This window comes from Lissotriton helveticus, chromosome 3_1 (assembly GCF_964261635.1).
Source record: "Lissotriton helveticus chromosome 3_1, aLisHel1.1, whole genome shotgun sequence".
NCBI classification, from domain to species: Eukaryota; Metazoa; Chordata; class Amphibia; order Caudata; family Salamandridae; genus Lissotriton; species Lissotriton helveticus.
The window spans coordinates 420,189,656-420,210,686 of NC_136061.1; the positions used below are offsets into that span (position 1 = coordinate 420,189,656).

The 21,031-nt window shown below is 46.3% G+C and overlaps 1 protein-coding gene across 2 annotated transcripts in view; it reads left to right on the forward strand.

Annotated features, from left to right (window-relative positions):
• NBEAL1 (neurobeachin like 1) overlaps window positions 1-21,031 on the forward strand; it is a 1,045,477-nt gene that overhangs the window by 582,193 nt on the left and 442,253 nt on the right. For both annotated transcript variants that reach the window (XM_078680248.1, XM_078680249.1), the window contains one exon: window positions 2,003-2,161. In XM_078680248.1, coding sequence (XP_078536374.1) covers window positions 2,003-2,161 — 159 coding nt within the window. The remainder of the gene's footprint in view (window positions 1-2,002; window positions 2,162-21,031) is intronic.

Here is a 21,031-nt window from a genome sequence, read left to right on the forward strand (position 1 = left end):
ACGCCTTGATTTGTGACCACCTTAACCGGGTTAGGTAGTGAGCCCAACTCTGCGGGCCACCAATGAGGGGACCAGAAAGAGGGTTGAGCGCCGAACAGCAGCCCCTCTGTCTTACTTGAGTTGAGTTTGAGGCAATTTGATACTATCCAGGAGCTGACAGCTTTCCTGCAGTTAGAAAACCTGGAAGCCGTGCCGTTATCTTGGGCAACTAAAGAGACTCCAATTTGTGTATCGTCAACGTAGGATGTAGTTGCAAAATTGTAGAAACTGATATGCTTAGCCAGGGAGTCAGATTGAAAAGAGTGGGCCTGAGTGCGAGCCCTGGGGAGGAAAAAAGAAGGAGGAGGAAGTAAAGTCAGAGAGACGGACAGAGTTTTTCAGTCAGAGAGGAATGACTTGATCAGTTCCCAAGTGGCTCCTGTTACTCCGAGCCTACCCTAAGTGGGTATCGGGGCCAGAAGATGAGTCAGTCTATGTTTCTGTGATAAAGACAAGTGAGTGGTGATGAGTGTCCAGAAAGAGAGCACGCCAGTGCTGTGTTTACCAAGCGAGCAAGCGTTCGAATGGACACATACCCCGGGAAAAGTAGTCTGGTGCTTCTCGGTCGTGTAGAAGAGTGAGGGCATGGTGTCAGACAAACTGGGCGTAGTATTAGAGACCGAGTATGGCTTAGGGACAGTCAGAAGGAAGCCACAAGCACGGCATATGCAGAGAAAGGAAGAACGTAGGGAAGAAAGATTAAGGCAGTCACAGTTCCTATAATTATCTGAGCGATTGATTGCCAGAAATTAGTCTCGTGAGTAGGTAATCCCAGCAGGAGATTCCAAAGAGGAAGAGGCAGAGTTGCTGGTGCTATGCGCGGTCCGTGTGCAGGTGGGTGCAAACGGGCACATACAGACTTGCCTTAGGCGTAAGAGAGGCGCGCATCCGTTGCACGGATGCATGTGCGCTGAATTAAATAGGAGGCGTAGCTTGTTTGTGTGGTAACGCTGCATTCGTAGATTAAAACAGATGGCCAGAGTAAACAGGGACTTGAAACGAGAGTCCAGTAATCCCTGATTGCTGTTCCAGGCTACCTTAGAAGCAACAAACTAATGGTAACATAAAGTAAAGTGTAACACAAAAGTGAAAAAGCATATAATGGTTACAAAAAACAGGTTAAACTTGTTCCAATATGGCCCCCGCACTGGGCCAGGGAGCCAGGCACCTCCCAAAAGAATGCTGGTTGCACCGACTACAAGGAAAGTAGACTTGCAAGGTAGCTAGAAACCAAGCACACCACTCAGCTTGTCTTCACTAGTGATTTTGGAAGGGTGCACTGTTGACTTTGGGGTGACTAGCTAAAAGTTAATTTCTAGTAGATACTCTACCTCCATTCAGGTGAGTGGGGATAGTGCCTGATTTGGGTGCCAGCAAAGTTAAATAAGACTCTCTCTTTTATTAAATGAAACACATGGTGCAATCATCTTAATCATATACTGTAGATGCACATACATATGAAGATTTCTCAGACACAATGTGTGACACCCTAATATTGTTTGCTTCCCCTCTCCTGAGCTCTATTTTTGCCTGTTGTTGTAAAGAAGTTTTAGATGCACTCCAAAGTAGATCTGGTCATGTGGCCCTCTCGTTTAGCTTTGTTAGCAGCATGAAGGAAAAGTATGGTGCCCTGATTTGTGGCATACTGCACCAGAAAATCCATCAGCTGCAGCTTAACTACATTTAATATGTATCTGGTAGACAGCTTTTTGTTGGAAATGAACAGAGCGTTGCCTTTAAACCTACATCACATGTGCCTAACTTCCATCAATTAACTATTAGTTCTTCATTTGGTATGTTACTTGCTACGTTATTCTGATCATAATGGGCTTCCTTACTGGCGTGAGATGAGAATGCAAAGACCTCCAGTCTCAGTCTTAACCTTGCCTTAGAGAAATTGTGCATTCTTTGAAATATATAATGTATAAACTGTCTGTAAAAAGATTCTGTTTTCATCTTGTAGCTGTGCGGCATTCTGGAGGTGCTATTGAGTCTTCTCCAAAACAGCCCATCTCAAGACCAACTTTTCCTTTTACTGTTTGAACCTGGTAATGCTGACATCCTCTATGCTTTGGTACTAAACCAGAGATATTCGGACAGACTGAAAGAACTTGTATTTAAGGTAACTTCTTAATTCATGTTTTTTGTCACATTGATGATTATTCACAAGTTAACTTAAATGTGTCATTTTGATATCTTATCTATTCAATTATTCAACAAAATACTTTATCTCATTTGATCTGCATGTCTGCATTTGCTTGAGGTAGAAATATTTTTTTCTGTTTCCTTCCTGAAAATTTGTCCTGGTTAGTTTGGTTCAGTGATATCCAAGTTCGGAATTTTTCATCTTTGGAAGATGGCAAGTAGATTTGGGTTGGCGGTTGCCAGTTTACATCCATCCACAAACAGACATTCAGTCTTTTTCTTCCAGTCAGCCATAGATACTCTGTTTCAGTTCCACTGTTTAAAAAAGTAACTGTCTGGGATAAAATAACTTGTAAGACGACAAGTGTTGTTCTGCCATCTAAACTTGGTGTGTGTGGATGCAGGCTCATCTTCTCAGATATTTTCAAATTGAGAGTTTGCTTTCTTTGAAAACATTAACCAAATGGAAGATGAAAAACTGCTGGCAGTTTGATTGTTTGCTTGGACTTAGAATACCAATCTTCTATCCGAAAGCTCAGGACTATTTCAGCAGTGCATTGTGGCTCATGATAAATAGGAGGATACTCAGGTTGAGTTCTATCTATACAAGTGATTATTTCCTACTGTCTTCTAGCAACAAAATGCAGCATAAACCTTCTGAAATCAATGGAATATGCAAGGCCGAGAGCTGCACACTTTTGCCCTCACAATACACAGCGTTTCCAGACATACCGTAATGGACTTAAAACCTATCCATGAGAAGGATAGGGTTTGTTAATTATTTTATTTTTTTATTTTTTCAACAGAAATTCTAGCCCCACAGGTACATCAGATAGTACTTGGGAACAAATGTAATGCATCCAAAGAGACAACAACTTACAGAGCATGTAAGGAGAACAGCAGTACATTAAGAGAAAATAGAGCATGTCATATTCAGTGAAAGACAACTTTACGCCCTAACATTGATGAATATGACAATGTAGACTGTTTAAACTTCGTTAGGTATCATGTAATTCTGAATGTACTCTTATTATTTACAATCTTTATTTCTGTATTTTATACCCATACAGCGATGTTATTGAATGATGATATACAGTACACCAGCTCGTATCTATGTGTATTGACAACAAGAGGCATCAGAAAAACAAAAAGATGACACCTTCACACATCCACACACATTCACCAAGTTACCTCAATACACGTTTGCTAAATAGTTCTTAATAAGACTAAGTAAGAGAACCTGACCAAATATCTTCAAAATTAGACACTCACTTTCTTCCTTTCAATGGACAAAGCTAAGTTAAGTTGAGACATTAGCCAATCATCTACCGAAGGTATTTTGTGTATTTTCAAATGTGGCACACAACCTTTTTACAATCAAAATTGCTCTGACTAAAAGTTCCCTTGTCCCAGTGAGAGAGCACACAATGGTAGCTTCCTATTAAAAATGGCTACACTGTATTTTGGACAAAACTTTCAGAGGGTGAACTAAATTAATCTCTCAAGCAACTCATCTCCACTTTAGTCTTCTGCATGACCAAACAATATGAACTATGTTACCAAAAGAGATTTTTAACTCCCAGCAGCCATCATAGTTCTACCTATAGATCCTAAGGAATGCCAGTAAAGCCTACAAATCTGCTTTGTATAATAATTTTTGATCAGTAGAAGAGGTGAAATTGACATTCATTGTGAACTATTCAACTTTTTCAACAAGGCATAGAACCATTTACTACCCTTGTTAATTTATCAATACAAAGCTGGCTATGCTTTTTGCTTTCTAACCGCATTATAAATGAAACCTTCCAATTTGTGTCATTTGTCTGATGGATACTTCTAATTGCAGATTCCTCACCTTTGAAATATTCCCCAGGCGCTTATCTGGATACAGAAGGTTTCAGAGCTGGGCTCTGGTGTGCTACTGGTGGTGTCATGCGGTGCCGCACTGGCCTTATTCCACCTGGAAGCAAAAGAGCGGAGCAGCATATAAGCGCCACCCCTGTACTCTGACATCAATTCCTTTCTTTCTGCTTCTTTAAACTGAGATCCAGAGCTCCACTCCCTTTTTGCAAGAATGCACTTCATATTTTCGACCTTATCTCTGAACATGATATGGACTGTTTACTAGTCACAGAAACATGGCTCAGAGATTGGTCTAATCCCGACATAGTTCAGGCCCTACCTTTGGGTTTTTAGGTCTCGGCAACGAGAACTATTGTCACCGAGTAAGCTCGCAAGGGAGTACAGAGCGGTGCACGAGCCGACCAGGGTCTGTGGACGCGCACACACCCAGGCAGGCAGGCAGGCACGGAAAGACACACATAGACAGACAGACAGACACACACACACACACACACACACACACACACACCCTCCCTCTCTGCCCACTCCCTCTCTGCCGCCCCCCCTCTACCCCCACTCACCGGGCTCTTTCCCTCCGCAGCGGGTCAGTCATGGCAGCAGGCAGACTCGGTGTCTTCTCCGGCGATCTTCAGCTGATGTGCACGCCGACGCTGCGTCTCGTGCGCGCCCACCACGCTGTTTCGCGCCCGTTGATCCTCAACTCCTTCTAACCCGGATTCTAAATTACTATTTCTTGGTTCTCTAACTCCACTCTGTTGATTCGTAACAAACTGATATTCAGCACATTTCACAGTCTCGCTTTTGCTTCTCATAAATACAATAAGATTATTTTAAGCAAATGTCTACCCTGCTTTTGGTCCTGTGCCTATTATGCTTCGGACTATAGAGTTTTAGAAAGTGTGGTGGAAGATTCCATGAGTGCAGAGTGTGAGTGCAGAGTGTGAGTGCAGAGTGTGAGTGCAGAGTGTGAGTGCAGAGTGCAGAGTGAGTGTGCAGAGTAGTGAGTGTGCAGAGTAGTGAGTGTGCAGAGAGAGTGTGCAGAGAGAGTGTGCAGAGTGCAGAGTAGTGAGTAGTGAGTGCAGAGTAGTGAGTAGTGAGTGCAGAGTAGTGAGTAGTAAGTGCAGAGTAGTGAGTAGTGAGTGCAGAGTAGTGAGTGCAGAATAGTGAGTAATGAGTGCAGAGTAGTGAGTGCAGAGTAGTGAGTAGTGAGTGCAGAGTAGTGAGTGCAGAGTAGTGAGTGCAGAGTAGTGAGTGCAGAGTAGTGAGTGCAGAGTAGTGAGTGCAGAGTAGTGAGTGGTGAGTGCAGAGTAGTGAGTAGTGAGTGCAGAGTAGTGAGTAGTGAGTGCAGAGTAGTGAGTGCAGAGTAGTGAGTGCAGAGTAGTGAGTAGTGAGTGCAGAGTAGGGAGTGCAGAGTAGGGAGTGCAGAGTAGGGAGTGCAGAGTAGTGAGTGCAGAGTAGTGAGTGCAGAGTAGTGAGTGCAGAGTAGTGAGTGCAGAGTAGTGAGTGCAGAGTAGTGAGTAGTGAGTGCAGAGTAGTGAGTGCAGAGTAGTGAGTGCAGAGTAGTGAGTGCAGAGTAGTGAGTAGTGAGTGCAAAGTAGTGAGTGCAGAGTAGTGAGTAGTGAGTGCTGAGTAGTGAGTGCATAGTAGTGAGTGCATAGTAGTGAGTGCAGAGTAGTGAGTGCATAGTAGTGAGTGCAGAGTAGTGAGTAGTGAGTGCTGAATAGTGAGTAGTGAGTGCAGAGTAGTGAGTAGTGAGTGCAGAGTAGTGAGTGCAGAGTAGTGAGTGAGCAGAGTAGTGAGTGAGCAGAGTAGTGAGTGCAGAGTAGTGAGTGCAGAGTAGTGAGTGCAGAGTAGTGAGTGCAGAGTAGTGAGTGCAGAGTAGTGAGTAGTGAGTGCAGAGTAGTGAGTGCAGAGTAGTGAGTGCAGAGTAGTGAGTAGTGAGTGCAGAGTAGTGACTGCAGAGTAGTGAGTGCAGAGTAGTGAGTGCAGAGTAGTGAGTAGTGAGTGCAGAGTAGTGAGTGCAGAGTAGTGAGTGCAGAGTAGTGAGTGAGCAGAGTAGTGAGTGAGCAGAGTAGTGAGTGCAGAGTAGTGAGTGCAGAGTAGTGAGTGCAGAGTAGTGAGTGCAGAGTAGTGAGTAGTGAGTGGAGAGTAGTGAGTGCAGAGTAGTGAGTGGAGAGTAGTGAGTGCAGAGTAGTGAGTGGAGAGTAGTGAGTAGTGAGTGGTGAGTAGTGAGTGCAGAGTAGTGAGTAGTGAGTGCAGAGTAGTGAGTAGTGAGTGCAGAGTAGTGAGTAGTGAGTGCAGAGTAGTGAGTAGTGAGTACAGAGTAGTGAGTAGTGAGTGCAGAGTAGTGTGTAGTGAGTGCAGAGTAGTGAGTGCAGAGTAGTGAGTAGTGAGTGCAGAGTAGTGAGTAGTGAGTGCAGAGTAGTGAGTGCAGAGTAGTGAGTAGTGAGTGCAGAGTAGTGAGTAGTGAGTGCAGAGTAGTGAGTGCAGAGTAGTGAGTAGTGAGTGCAGAGTAGTGAGTAGTGAGTGCAGAGTAGTGAGTAGTGAGTGCAGAGTAGTGAGTAGTGAGTGCAGAGTAGTGAGTAGTGAGTGCAGAGTAGTGAGTAGTGAGTGCAGAGTAGTGAGTAGTGAGTGCAGAGTAGTGAGTGCAGAGTAGTGAGTGCAGAGTAGTGAGTGCAGAGTAGTGAGTAGTGAGTGCAGAGTAGTGAGTAGTGAGTGCAGAGTAGTGAGTAGTGAGTGCTGAGTAGTGAGTGCATAGTAGTGAGTGCATAGTAGTGAGTGCAGAGTAGTGAGTGCATAGTAGTGAGTGCAGAGTAGTGAGTAGTGAGTGCTGAATAGTGAGTAGTGAGTGCAGAGTAGTGAGTAGTGAGTGCAGAGTAGTGAGTGCAGAGTAGTGAGTGCAGAGTAGTGAGTGCAGAGTAGTGAGTGCAGAGTAGTGAGTGCAGAGTAGTGAGTGCAGAGTAGTGAGTGCAGAGTAGTGAGTAGTGAGTGGAGAGTAGTGAGTGCAGAGTAGTGAGTGGAGAGTAGTGAGTGCAGAGTAGTGAGTGGTGAGTGGTGAGTAGTGAGTGGTGAGTAGTGAGTGCAGAGTAGTGAGTAGTGAGTGCAGAGTAGTGAGTAGTGAGTGCAGAGTAGTGAGTAGTGAGTACAGAGTAGTGAGTAGTGAGTGCAGAGTAGTGTGTAGTGAGTGCAGAGTAGTGAGTGCAGAGTAGTGAGTAGTGAGTGCAGAGTAGTGAGTGCAGAGTAGTGAGTGCAGAGTAGTGAGTAGTGAGTGCAGAGTAGTGAGTAGTGAGTGCAGAGTAGTGAGTGCAGAGTAGTGAGTAGTGAGTGCAGAGTAGTGAGTAGTGAGTGCAGAGTAGTGAGTAGTGAGTGCAGAGTAGTGAGTGCAGAGTAGTGAGTGCAGAGTAGTGAGTGCAGAGTAGTGAGTGCAGAGTAGTGAGTAGTGAGTGCAGAGTAGTGAGTAGTGAGTGCAGAGTAGTGAGTGCAGAGTAGTGAGTGCAGAGTAGTGAGTAGTGAGTGCAGAGTAGTGAGTAGTGAGTGCAGAGTAGTGAGTGCAGAGTAGTGAGTGCAGAGTAGTGAGTAGTGAGTGGAGAGTAGTGAGTGCAGAGTAGTGAGTAGTGAGTGCAGAGTAGTGAGTGCAGAGTAGTGAGTGCAGAGTAGTGAGTGCAGAGTAGTGAGTGCAGAGTAGTGAGTGCAGAGTAGTGAGTGCAGAGTAGTGAGTGCAGACTAGTGAGTAGTGAGTGCAGAGTAGTGAGTAGTGAGTGGTGAGTAGTGAGTGCAGAGTAGTGAGTAGTGAGTGCAGAGTAGTGAGTAGTGAGTACAGAGTAGTGAGTAGTGAGTGCAGAGTAGTGAGTAGTGAGTACAGAGTAGTGAGTAGTGAGTGCAGAGTAGTGAGTAGTGAGTGGTGAGTAGTGAGTGCAGAGTAGTGAGTGCAGAGTAGTGAGTAGTGAGTGCAGAGTAGTGAGTAGTGAGTGCAGAGTAGTGAGTAGTGAGTGGTGAGTAGTGAGTGCAGAGTAGTGAGTGCAGAGTAGTGAGTAGTGAGTGCAGAGTAGTGAGTAGTGAGTACAGAGTAGTGAGTAGTGAGTGCAGAGTAGTGAGTAGTGAGTGCAGAGTAGTGAGTGCAGAGTAGTGAGTAGTGAGTGCAGAGTAGTGAGTAGTGAGTGCAGAGTAGTGAGTGCAGAGTAGTGAGTGTAGAGTAGTGAGTAGTGAGTGCAGAGTAGTGAGTAGTGAGTGCAGAGTAGTGAGTAGTGAGTGCAGAGTAGTGAGTAGTGAGTGCAGAGTAGTGAGTGCAGAGTAGTGAGTAGTGAGTGGAGAGTAGTGAGTGCAGAGTAGTGAGTAGTGAGTAGTGAGTGGAGAGTAGTGAGTGCAGAGTAGTGAGTGCAGAGTAGTGAGTGCAGAGTAGTGAGTGCAGAGTAGTGAGTGCAGAGTAGTGAGTGCAGACTAGTGAGTAGTGAGTGCAGAGTAGTGAGTGCAGAGTAGTGAGTAGTGAGTGCAGAGTAGTGAGTAGTGAGTGCAGAGTAGTGAGTAGTGAGTGCAGAGTAGTGAGTAGTGAGTAGTGAGTACAGAGTAGTGAGTAGTGAGTGCAGAGTAGTGAGTAGTGAGTGCAGAGTAGTGAGTGCAGAGTAGTGAGTAGTGAGTGCAGAGTAGTGAGTGCAGAGTAGTGAGTAGTGAGTGCAGAGTAGTGAGTGCAGAGTAGTGAGTGCAGAGTAGTGAGTAGTGAGTGCAGAGTAGTGAGTAGTGAGTGCAGAGTAGTGAGTGCAGAGTAGTGAGTAGTGAGTGCAGAGTAGTGAGTAGTGAGTGCAGAGTAGTGAGTAGTGAGTGCAGAGTAGTGAGTGCAGAGTAGTGAGTAGTGAGTGCAGAGTAGTGAGTAGTGAGTGCAGAGTAGTGAGTGCAGAGTAGTGAGTAGTGAGTGCAGAGTAGTGAGTAGTGAGTGCAGAGTAGTGAGTGCAGAGTAGTGAGTAGTGAGTGCAGAGTAGTGAGTAGTGAGTGCAGAGTAGTGAGTAGTGAGTGCAGAGTAGTGAGTGCAGAGTAGTGAGTAGTGAGTAGTGAGTGGAGAGTAGTGAGTGCAGAGTAGTGAGTGCAGAGTAGTGAGTGCAGAGTAGTGAGTGCAGAGTAGTGAGTGCAGAGTAGTGAGTGCAGACTAGTGAGTAGTGAGTGCAGAGTAGTGAGTGCAGAGTAGTGAGTAGTGAGTGCAGAGTAGTGAGTAGTGAGTGCAGAGTAGTGAGTAGTGAGTACAGAGTAGTGAGTAGTGAGTGCAGAGTAGTGAGTAGTGAGTGCAGAGTAGTGAGTGCAGAGTAGTGAGTAGTGAGTGCAGAGTAGTGAGTGCAGAGTAGTGAGTGCAGAGTAGTGAGTGCAGAGTAGTGAGTGCAGAGTAGTGAGTAGTGAGTGCAGAGTAGTGAGTAGTGAGTGCAGAGTAGTGAGTGCAGAGTAGTGAGTAGTGAGTGCAGAGTAGTGAGTAGTGAGTGCAGAGTAGTGAGTAGTGAGTGCAGAGTAGTGAGTGCAGAGTAGTGAGTAGTGAGTGCAGAGTAGTGAGTAGTGAGTGCAGAGTAGTGAGTAGTGAGTGCAGAGTAGTGAGTAGTGAGTGCAGAGTAGTGAGTAGTGAGTGCAGAGTAGTGAGTAGTGAGTGCAGAGTAGTGAGTGCAGAGTAGTGAGTAGTGAGTGGAGTAGTGAGTAGTGAGTGCAGAGTAGTGAGTAGTGAGTGCAGAGTAGTGAGTAGTGAGTGCAGAGTAGTGAGTGCAGAGTAGTGAGTAGTGAGTGCAGAGTAGTGAGTGCAGAGTAGTGAGTAGTGAGTGCAGAGTAGTGAGTAGTGAGTGCAGAGTAGTGAGTAGTAGGTGCAGAGTAGTGAGTAGTAGGTGCAGAGTAGTGAGTAGTAGGTGCAGAGTAGTGAGTAGTAGGTGCAGAGTAGTGAGTGCAGAGTAGTGAGTGCAGAGTAGTGAGTGCAGAGTAGTGAGTGCAGAGTAGTGAGTAGTGAGTGCAGAGTAGTGAGTAGTGAGTGCAGAGTAGTGAGTAGTGAGTGCAGAGTAGTGAGTGCAGAGTAGTGAGTGCAGAGTAGTGAGTAGTAGGTGCAGAGTAGTGAGTAGTAGGTGCAGAGTAGTGAGTGCAGAGTAGTGAGTGCAGAGTAGTGAGTGCAGAGTAGTGAGTGCAGAGTAGTGAGTGCAGAGTAGTGAGTGCAGAGTAGTGAGTGCAGAGTAGTGAGTAGTGAGTGCAGAGTAGTGAGTAGTGAGTGCAGAGTAGTGAGTAGTGAGTGCAGAGTAGTGAGTAGTGAGTGCAGAGTAGTGAGTAGTGAGTGCAGAGTAGTGAGTAGTGAGTGCAGAGTAGTGAGTAGTGAGTGCAGAGTAGTGAGTGCAGAGTAGTGAGTAGTGAGTGCAGAGTAGTGAGTAGTGAGTGCAGAGTAGTGAGTAGTGTGTAGTGAGTGCAGAGTAGTGAGTAGTGAGTGCAGAGTAGTGAGTAGTGAGTGCAGAGTAGTGAGTAGTGAGTGCTGAGTAGGGAGTAGTGTGTAGTGAGTGCAGAGTAGTGAGTGCAGAGTAGTGAGTAGTGAGTGCAAAGTAGTGAGTAGTGAGTGCAGAGTAGTGAGTAGTGAGTGCTGAGTAGTGAGTGCATAGTAGTGAGTGCATAGTAGTGAGTGCAGAGTAGTGAGTGCATAGTAGTGAGTGCAGAGTAGTGAGTAGTGAGTGCTGAATAGTGAGTAGTGAGTGCAGAGTAGTGAGTGCAGAGTAGTGAGTGCAGAGTAGTGAGTAGTGAGTGCAGAGTAGTGAGTAGTGAGTGCAGAGTAGTGAGTAGTAGGTGCAGAGTAGTGAGTAGTAGGTGCAGAGTAGTGAGTAGTAGGTGCAGAGTAGTGAGTAGTAGGTGCAGAGTAGTGAGTGCAGAGTAGTGAGTGCAGAGTAGTGAGTGCAGAGTAGTGAGTGCAGAGTAGTGAGTAGTGAGTGCAGAGTAGTGAGTAGTGAGTGCAGAGTAGTGAGTAGTGAGTGCAGAGTAGTGAGTGCAGAGTAGTGAGTAGTAGGTGCAGAGTAGTGAGTAGTAGGTGCAGAGTAGTGAGTGCAGAGTAGTGAGTGCAGAGTAGTGAGTGCAGAGTAGTGAGTGCAGAGTAGTGAGTGCAGAGTAGTGAGTGCAGAGTAGTGAGTAGTGAGTGCAGAGTAGTGAGTAGTGAGTGCAGAGTAGTGAGTAGTGAGTGCAGAGTAGTGAGTAGTGAGTGCAGAGTAGTGAGTAGTGAGTGCAGAGTAGTGAGTAGTGAGTGCAGAGTAGTGAGTGCAGAGTAGTGAGTAGTGAGTGCAGAGTAGTGAGTAGTGAGTGCAGAGTAGTGAGTAGTGTGTAGTGAGTGCAGAGTAGTGAGTAGTGAGTGCAGAGTAGTGAGTAGTGAGTGCAGAGTAGTGAGTAGTGAGTGCAGAGTAGTGAGTAGTGAGTAGTGAGTGCAGAGTAGTGAGTAGTGAGTGCAGAGTAGTGAGTGCAGAGTAGTGAGTAGTGAGTGCAGAGTAGTGAGTAGTGAGTGCTGAGTAGGGAGTAGTGTGTAGTGAGTGCAGAGTAGTGAGTGCAGAGTAGTGAGTAGTGAGTGCAAAGTAGTGAGTAGTGAGTGCAGAGTAGTGAGTAGTGAGTGCTGAGTAGTGAGTGCATAGTAGTGAGTGCATAGTAGTGAGTGCAGAGTAGTGAGTGCATAGTAGTGAGTGCAGAGTAGTGAGTAGTGAGTGCTGAATAGTGAGTAGTGAGTGCAGAGTAGTGAGTGCAGAGTAGTGAGTGCAGAGTAGTGAGTAGTGAGTGCAGAGTAGTGAGTGCAGAGTAGTGAGTGCAGAGTAGTGAGTGAGCAGAGTAGTGAGTGAGCAGAGTAGTGAGTGCAGAGTAGTGAGTGCAGAGTAGTGAGTGCAGAGTAGTGAGTGCAGAGTAGTGAGTGCAGAGTAGTGAGTAGTGAGTGGAGAGTAGTGAGTGCAGAGTAGTGAGTGGAGAGTAGTGAGTGCAGAGTAGTGAGTGGAGAGTAGTGAGTGGAGAGTGGTGAGTAGTGAGTGCAGAGTAGTGAGTGCAGAGTAGTGAGTGCAGAGTAGTGAGTGCAGAGTAGTGAGTGCAGAGTAGTGAGTGCAGAGTAGTGAGTAGTGAGTGCAGAGCAGTGAGTAGTGAGTAGTGTGTAGTGAGTGCAGAGTAGTGAGTGAGTGCAGAGTAGTGAGTGAGTGCAGAGTAGTGAGTGCAGAGTAGTGAGTGCAGAGTAGTGAGTGCAGAGTAGTGAGTAGTAAGTGCAGAGTAGTGAGTAGTGAGTAGTAAGTGCAGAGTAGTGAGTAGTGAGTGCAGAGTAGTGAGTAGTGAGTGCAGAGTAGTGAGTAGTGAGTGCAGAGTAGTGAGTAGTGAGTGCAGAGTAGTGAGTAGTGAGTGCAGAGTAGTGAGTAGTGAGTGCAGAGTAGTGAGTAGTGAGTGCAGAGTAGTGAGTGCAGAGTAGTGAGTAGTGAGTTCAGAATAGTGAGTGCAGAGTAGTGAGTAGTGAGTGCAGAGTAGTGAGTAGTGAGTGCAGAGTAGTGAGTGCAGAGTAGTGAGTGCAGAGTAGTGAGTGCAGAGTAGTGAGTGCAGAGTAGTGAGTGCAGAGTAGTGAGTGCAGAGTAGTGAGTGCAGAGTAGTGAGTGCAGAGTAGTGAGTGCAGAGTAGTGAGTGCAGAGTAGTGAGTGCAGAGTAGTGAGTGCAGAGTAGTGAGTGCAGAGTAGTGAGTGCAGAGTAGTGAGTGCAGAGTAGTAAGTGCAGAGTAGTGAGTAGTGAGTAGTGAGTAGTAAGTGCAGAGTAGTGAGTAGTGAGTGCAGAGTAGTGAGTAGTGAGTGCAGAGTAGTGAGTAGTGAGTTCAGAATAGTGAGTGCAGAGTAGTGAGTGCAGATTAGTGAGTAGTGAGTAGTAAGTGCAGAGTAGTGAGTAGTGAGTAGTGAGTAGTAAGTGCAGAGTAGTTAGTAGTGAGTGCAGAGTAGTGAGTAGTGAGTGCAGAGTAGTGAGTAGTGAGTGCGGAGTAGTGAGTAGTGAGTGCAGAGTAGTGAGTAGTGAGTTCAGAATAGTGAGTGCAGAGTAGTGAGTAGTGAGTGCAGAGTAGTGAGTGCAGAGTAGTGAGTGCGGAGTAGTGAGTAGTGAGTAGTGAGTAGTAAGTGCAGAGTAGTGAGTAGTGAGTGCAGAGTAGTGAGTAGTGAGTGCAGAGTAGTGAGTAGTGAGTGCAGAGTAGTGAGTAGTGAGTGCAGAGTAGTGAGTGCAGAGTAGTGAGTAGTGAGTTCAGAATAGTGAGTGCAGAGTAGTGAGTAGTGAGTGCAGAGTAGTGAGTGCAGAGTAGTGAGTGCAGAGTAGTGAGTGCAGAGTAGTGAGTGCAGAGTAGTGAGTGCAGAGTAGTGAGTGCAGAGTAGTGAGTGCATAGTAGTGAGTAGTGAGTGCTGAGTAGTGAGTGCAGAGTAGTGAGTAGTGAGTGCAGAGTAGTGAGTAGTGAGTGCAGAGTAGTGAGTAGTGAGTAGTGTGTAGTGAGTGCAGAGTAGTGAGTAGTGAGTGCAGAGTAGTGAGTAGTGAGTGCAGAGTAGTGAGTAGTGAGTAGTGTGTAGTGAGTGCAGAGTAGTGAGTAGTGAGTGCAGAGTAGTGAGTAGTGAGTGCAGAGTAGTGAGTGCAGAGTAGTGAGTGCGGAGTAGTGAGTAGTGAGTGCAGAGTAGTGAGTGCAGAGTAGTGAGTGCAGAGTAGTGAGTGCAGAGTAGTGAGTAGTGAGTAGTAAGTGCAGAGTAGTGAGTAGTGAGTAGTGAGTAGTAAGTGCAGAGTAGTGAGTAGTGAGTGCAGAGTAGTGAGTAGTGAGGGCAGAGTAGTGAGTAGTGAGTGCAGAGTAGTGAGTGCAGAGTAGTGAGTGCGGAGTAGTGAGTAGTGAGTGCAGAGTAGTGAGTGCAGAGTAGTGAGTGCAGAGTAGTGAGTGCAGAGTAGTGAGTGCAGAGTAGTGAGTGCATAGTAGTGAGTGCAGAGTAGTGAGTGCATAGTAGTGAGTAGTGAGTGCTGAGTAGTGAGTGCAGAGTAGTGAGTAGTGAGTGCAGAGTAGTGAGTAGTGAGTGCAGAGTAGTGAGTAGTGAGTGCAGAGTAGTGAGTAGTGAGTGCAGAGTAGTGAGTGCAGAGTAGTGAGTGCGGAGTAGTGAGTAGTGAGTGCAGAGTAGTGAGTGCAGAGTAGTGAGTAGTGAGTGCAGAGTAGTGAGTGCAGAGTATTGAGTGCAGATTAGTGAGTGCAGAGTAGTGAGTAGTAAGTAGTAAGTGCAGAGTAGTGAGTAGTGAGTGCAGAGTAGTGAGTAGTGAGTGCAGAGTAGTGAGTAGTGAGTGCAGAGTAGTGAGTAGTGAGTGCAGAGTAGTGAGTGCAGAGTAGTGAGTGCGGAGTAGTGAGTAGTGAGTGCAGAGTAGTGAGTGCAGAGTAGTGAGTGCAGAGTAGTGAGTGCAGAGTAGTGAGTAGTGAGTGCAGAGTAGTGAGTAGTGAGTTCAGAATAGTGAGTGCAGAGTAGTGAGTAGTGAGTGCAGAGTAGTGAGTGCAGAGTAGTGAGTGCAGAGTAGTGAGTGCAGAGTAGTGAGTGCAGAGTAGTGAGTAGTGAGTGCAGAGTAGTGAGTGCAGAGTAGTGAGTGCAGAGTAGTGAGTAGTAAGTGCAGAGTAGTGAGTGCAGAGTAGTGAGTGCAGAGTAGTGAGTGCAGAGTAGTGAGTGCAGAGTAGTGAGTAGTGAGTAGTAAGTGCAGAGTAGTGAGTAGTGAGTGCAGAGTAGTGAGTAGTGAGTGCAGAGTAGTGAGTAGTGAGTGCAGAGTAGTGAGTAGTGAGTGCAGAGTAGTGAGTAGTGAGTGCAGAGTAGTGAGTGCAGAGTAGTGAGTAGTGAGTTCAGAATAGTGAGTGCAGAGTAGTGAGTAGTGAGTGCAGAGTAGTGAGTGCAGAGTAGTGAGTGCAGAGTAGTGAGTAGTGAGTAGTGAGTGCAGAGTAGTGAGTAGTGAGTGCAGAGTAGTGAGTAGTGAGTGCAGAGTAGTGAGTAGTGAGTGCAGAGTAGTGAGTGCAGAGTAGTGAGTAGTGAGTGCAGAGTAGTGAGTAGTGAGTGCAGAGTAGTGAGTAGTGTGTAGTGAGTGCAGAGTAGTGAGTAGTGAGTGCAGAGTAGTGAGTAGTGAGTGCTGAGTAGGGAGTAGTGTGTAGTGAGTGCAGAGTAGTGAGTGCAGAGTAGTGAGTAGTGAGTGCAAAGTAGTGAGTAGTGAGTGCAGAGTAGTGAGTAGTGTGTAGTGAGTGCAGAGTAGTGAGTAGTGAGTGCAGAGTAGTGAGTGCAGAGTAGTGAGTGCGGAGTAGTGAGTAGTGAGTGCAGAGTAGTGAGTGCAGAGTAGTGAGTGCAGAGTATTGAGTGCAGATTAGTGAGTGCAGAGTAGTGAGTAGTGAGTAGTAAGTGCAGAGTAGTGAGTAGTGAGTAGTAAGTAGTAAGTGCAGAGTAGTGAGTAGTGAGTGCAGAGTAGTGAGTAGTGAGTGCAGAGTAGTGAGTGCAGAGTAGTGAGTGCAGAGTAGTGAGTGCGGAGTAGTGAGTAGTGAGTGCAGAGTAGTGAGTGCAGAGTAGTGAGTGCAGAGTAGTGAGTGCAGAGTAGTGAGTAGTGAGTGCAGAGTAGTGAGTAGTGAGTTCAGAATAGTGAGTGCAGAGTAGTGAGTAGTGAGTGCAGAGTAGTGAGTGCAGAGTAGTGAGTGCAGAGTAGTGAGTGCAGAGTAGTGAGTAGTGAGTGCAGAGTAGTGAGTAGTGAGTGCAGAGTAGTGAGTAGTGAGTGCAGAGTAGTGAGTGCAGAGTAGTGAGTAGTGAGTTCAGAATAGTGAGTGCAGAGTAGTGAGTAGTGAGTGCAGAGTAGTGAGTGCAGAGTAGTGAGTAGTGAGTAGTGAGTGCAGAGTAGTGAGTAGTGAGTAGTGAGTAGTAAGTGCAGAGTAGTGAGTAGTGAGTGCAGAGTAGTGAGTAGTGAGTGCTGAGTAGTGAGTGCAGAGTAGTGAGTAGTGAGTGCAGAGTAGTGAGTAGTGAGTAGTAAGTGCAGAGTAGTGAGTAGTGAGTAGTAAGTGCAGAGTAGTGAGTAGTGAGTGCAGAGTAGTGAGTAGTGAGTGCAGAGTAGTGAGTAGTGAGTGCAGAGTAGTGAGTGCAGAGTAGTGAGTGCAGAGTAGTGAGTGCAGAGTAGTGAGTAGTGAGTAGTAAGTGCAGAGTAGTGAGTAGTGAGTAGTGAGTGCAGAGTAGTGAGTAGTGAGTGCAGAGTAGTGAGTAGTGAGTGCAGAGTAGTGAGTGCAGAGTAGTGAGTAGTGAGTAGTGAGTGCAGAGTAGTGAGTGCAGAGTAGTGAGTGCAGAGTAGTGAGTGCAGAGTAGTGAGTGCAGAGTAGTGAGTAGTGAGTGCAGAGTAGTGAGTAGTGAGTTCAGAATAGTGAGTGCAGAGTAGTGAGTAGTGAGTGCAGAGTAGTGAGTGCAGAGTAGTGAGTGCAGAGTAGTGAGTGCAGAGTAGTGAGTGCAGAGTAGTGAGTGCAGAGTGCAGAGTAGTGAGTGCAGAGTAGTGAGTGCAGAGTAGTGAGTGCAGAGTAGTGAGTAGTGAGTGCAGAGTAGTGAGTAGTGAGTAGTAAGTGCAGAGTAGTGAGTAGTGAGTAGTAAGTGCAGAGTAGTGAGTAGTGAGTAGTAAGTGCTTAGTAGTGAGTAGTAAGTGCAGAGTAGTGAGTAGTGAGTGCAGAGTAGTGAGTAGTGAGTGCAGAGTAGTGAGTAGTGAGTGCAGAGTAGTGAGTAGTGAGTGCAGAGTAGTGAGTAGTGAGTTCAGAATAGTGAGTGCAGAGTAGTGAGTAGTGAGTGCAGAGTAGTGAGTAGTGAGTAGTAAGTGCAGAGTAGTGAGTAGTGAGTAGTAAGTGCAGAGTAGTGAGTAGTGAGTAGTAAGTGCTTAGTAGTGAGTAGTAAGTGCAGAGTAGTGAGTAGTGAGTGCAGAGTAGTGAGTAGTGAGTGCAGAGTAGTGAGTAGTGAGTGCAGAGTAGTGAGTAGTGAGTGCAGAGTAGTGAGTAGTGAGTTCAGAATAGTGAGTGCAGAGTAGTGAGTAGTGAGTGCAGAGTAGTGAGTAGTGAGTAGTAAGTGCAGAGTAGTGAGTAGTGAGTAGTAAGTGCAGAGTAGTGAGTAGTGAGTAGTAAGTGCAGAGTAGTGAGTAGTGAGTGCAGAGTAGTGAGTAGTGAGTAGTGAGTGCAGAGTAGTGAGTAGTGAGTGCAGAGTAGTGAGTAGTGAGTGCAGAGTAGTGAGTAGTGAGTTCAGAATAGTGAGTGCAGAGTAGTGAGTAGTGAGTGCAGAGTAGTGAGTGCAGAGTAGTGAGTGCAGAGTAGTGAGTGCAGAGTAGTGAGTAGTGAGTAGTGAGTAGTGAGTAGTGAGTAGTAAGTGCAGAGTAGTGAGTAGTGAGTGCAGAGTAGTGAGTAGTGAGTGCAGAGTAGTGAGTAGTGAGTGCAGAGTAGTGAGTAGTGAGTGCAGAGTAGTGAGTAGTGAGTGCAGAGTAGTGAGTAGTGAGTTCAGAATAGTGAGTGCAGAGTAGTGAGTGCAGAGTAGTGAGTGCAGAGTAGTGAGTGCAGAGTAGTGAGTGCAGAGTAGTGAGTAGTGAGTAGTAAGTGCAGAGTAGTGAGTAGTGAGTGCAGAGTAGTGAGTAGTGAGTGCAGAGTAGTGAGTAGTGAGTGCAGAGTAGTGAGTAGTGAGTGCAGAGTAGTGAGTAGTGAGTGCAGAGTAGTGAGTGCAGAGTAGTGAGTAGTGAGTTCAGAATAGTGAGTGCAGAGTAGTGAGTAGTGAGTGCAGAGTAGTGAGTGCAGAGTAGTGAGTGCAGAGTAGTGAGTGCAGAGTAGTGAGTGCAGAGTAGTGAGTGCAGAGTAGTGAGTGCAGAGTAGTGAGTAGTGAGTGCATAGTAGTGAGTGCAGAGTAGTGAGTAGTGAGTGCAGAGTAGTGAGTGCAGAGTAGTGAGTGCAGAGTAGTGAGTGCATAGTAGTGAGTAGTGAGTGCTGAGTAGTGAGTGCAGAGTAGTGAGTGCAGAGTAGTGAGTAGTGAGTGCAGAGTAGTGAGTGCAGAGTAGTGAGTAGTGAGTGCTGAGTAGTGAGTGCAGAGTAGTGAGTAGTGAGTGCAGAGTAGTGAGTGCAGAGTAGTGAGTAGTGAGTTCAGAATAGTGAGTGCAGAGTAGTGAGTAGTGAGTGCAGAGTACTGAGTGCAGAGTAGTGAGTGCAGATTAGTGAGTGCAGAGTAGTGAGTAGTGTGTAGTGAGTGCAGAGTAGTGAGTAGTGAGTGCAGAGTAGTGAGTGCAGAGTAGTGAGTGCAGAGCAGTGAGTGCAGAGCAGTGAGTGCAGAGTAGTGAGTAGTGAGTGCAGAGTAGTGAGTAGTGAGTGCAGAGTAGTGAGTAGTGAGTAGTGAGTGCTGAGTTTTGAGTGCAGAGTAGTGAGTAGTGAGTGCAGAGTAGTGAGTGCAGAGTAGTGAGTGCAGAGTAGTGAGTGCAGAGTAGTGAGTAGTGAGTGCAGAGTAGTGAGTAGTGAGTAGTGTGTAGTGAGTGCAGAGTAGTGAGTGCAGAGTAGTGAGTGCAGAGTAGTGAGTGCAGAGTAGTGAGTAGTGAGTAGTAAGTGCAGAGTAGTGAGTAGTGAGTAGTGAGTGCAGAGTAGTGAGTAGTGAGTGCAGAGTAGTGAGTAGTGAGTGCAGAGTAGTGAGTAGTGAGTGCAGAGTAGTGAGTAGTGAGTGCAGAGTAGTGAGTAGTGAGTTCAGAATAGTGAGTGCAGAGTAGTGAGTAGTGAGTGCAGAGTAGTGAGTAGTGAGTGCAGAGTAGTGAGTAGTGAGTAGTGAGTAGTGAGTGCAGAGTAGTGAGTAGTGAGTGCAGAGTAGTGAGTAGTGAGTGCAGAGTAGTGAGTAGTGAGTTCAGAATAGTGAGTGCAGAGTAGTGAGTAGTGAGTGCAGAGTAGTGAGTAGTGAGTAGTAAGTGCAGAGTAGTGAGTAGTGAGTAGTAAGTGCAGAGTAGTGAGTAGTGAGTAGTGAGTAGTAAGTGCAGAGTAGTGAGTAGTGAGTGCAGAGTAGTGAGTAGTGAGTAGTGAGTGCAGAGTAGTGAGTAGTGAGTGCAGAGTAGTGAGTAGTGAGTGCAGAGTAGTGAGTAGTGAGTTCAGAATAGTGAGTGCAGAGTAGTGAGTAGTGAGTGCAGAGTAGTGAGTGCAGAGTAGTGAGTGCAGAGTAGTGAGTGCAGAGTAGTGAGTGCAGAGTAGTGAGTAGTGAGTAGTAAGTGCAGAGTAGTGAGTAGTGAGTGCAGAGTAGTGAGTAGTGAGTGCAGAGTAGTGAGTCGTGAGTGCAGAGTAGTGAGTAGTGAGTGCAGAGTAGTGAGTAGTGAGTGCAGAGTAGTGAGTAGTGAGTTCAGAATAGTGAGTGCAGAGTAGTGAGTAGTGAGTGCAGAGTAGTGAGTGCAGAGTAGTGAGTGCAGAGTAGTGAGTGCAGAGTAGTGAGTGCAGAGTAGTGAGTGCATAGTAGTGAGTAGTGAGTGCTGAGTAGTGAGTGCAGAGTAGTGAGTAGTGAGTGCAGAGTAGTGAGTAGTGAGTAGTAAGTGCAGAGTAGTGAGTAGTGAGTAGTAAGTGCAGAGTAGTGAGTAGTGAGTGCAGAGTAGTGAGTAGTGAGTGCAGAGTAGTGAGTAGTGAGTGCAGAGTAGTGAGTGCAGAGTAGTGAGTAGTGAGTAGTGAGTGCAGAGTAGTGAGTGCAGAGTAGTGAGTGCAGAGTAGTGAGTGCAGAGTAGTGAGTGCAGACTAGTGAGTGCAGACTAGTGAGTAGTGAGTGCAGAGTAGTGAGTAGTGAGTGCAGAGTAGTGAGTGCAGAGTAGTGAGTAGTGAGTAGTGAGTAGTGAGTGCAGAGTAGTGAGTGCAGAGTAGTGAGTAGTGAGTGCAGAGTAGTGAGTGCAGAGTAGTGAGTAGTGAGTGCAGAGTAGTGAGTAGTGAGTTCAGAATAGTGAGTGCAGAGTAGTGAGTAGTGAGTGCAGAGTAGTGAGTGCAGAGTAGTGAGTGCAGAGTAGTGAGTGCAGAGTAGTGAGTGCAGAGTAGTGAGTGCATAGTAGTGAGTGCAGAGTAGTGAGTAGTGAGTGCATAGTAGTGAGTAGTGAGTAGTAAGTGCAGAGTAGTGAGTAGTGAGTAGTAAGTGCAGAGTAGTGAGTAGTGAGTAGTGAGTAGTAAGTGCAGAGTAGTGAGTAGTGAGTGCAGAGTAGTGAGTAGTGAGTAGTGAGTGCAGAGTAGTGAGTAGTGAGTGCAGAGTAGTGAGTAGTGAGTGCAGAGTAGTGAGTAGTGAGTTCAGAATAGTGAGTGCAGAGTAGTGAGTAGTGAGTGCAGAGTAGTGAGTAGTGAGTAGTGAGTAGAGAGTAGTGAGTAGTGAGTAGTAAGTGCAGAGTAGTGAGTAGTGAGTAGTAAGTGCAGAGTAGTGAGTAGTGAGTGCAGAGTAGTGAGTAGTGAGTAGTGAGTGCAGAGTAGTGAGTAGTGAGTGCAGAGTAGTGAGTAGTGAGTGCAGAGTAGTGAGTAGTGAGTTCAGAATAGTGAGTGCAGAGTAGTGAGTAGTGAGTGCAGAGTAGTGAGTGCAGAGTAGTGAGTGCAGAGTAGTGAGTGCAGAGTAGTGAGTGCAGAGTAGTGAGTGCAGAGTAGTGAGTGCAGAGTAGTGAGTGCAGAGTAGTGAGTAGTGAGTAGTGAGTAGTAAGTGCAGAGTAGTGAGTAGTGAGTGCAGAGTAGTGAGTAGTGAGTGCAGAGTAGTGAGTAGTGAGTGCAGAGTAGTGAGTAGTGAGTGCAGAGTAGTGAGTAGTGAGTGCAGAGTAGTGAGTAGTGAGTGCAGAGTAGTGAGTAGTGAGTGCAGAGTAGTGAGTAGTGAGTTCAGAATAGTGAGTGCAGAGTAGTGAGTAGTGAGTGCAGAGTAGTGAGTGCAGAGTAGTGAGTGCAGAGTAGTGAGTGCAGAGTAGTGAGTAGTGAGTAGTAAGTGCAGAGTAGTGAGTAGTGAGTGCAGAGTAGTGAGTAGTGAGTGCAGAGTAGTGAGTAGTGAGTGCAGAGTAGTGA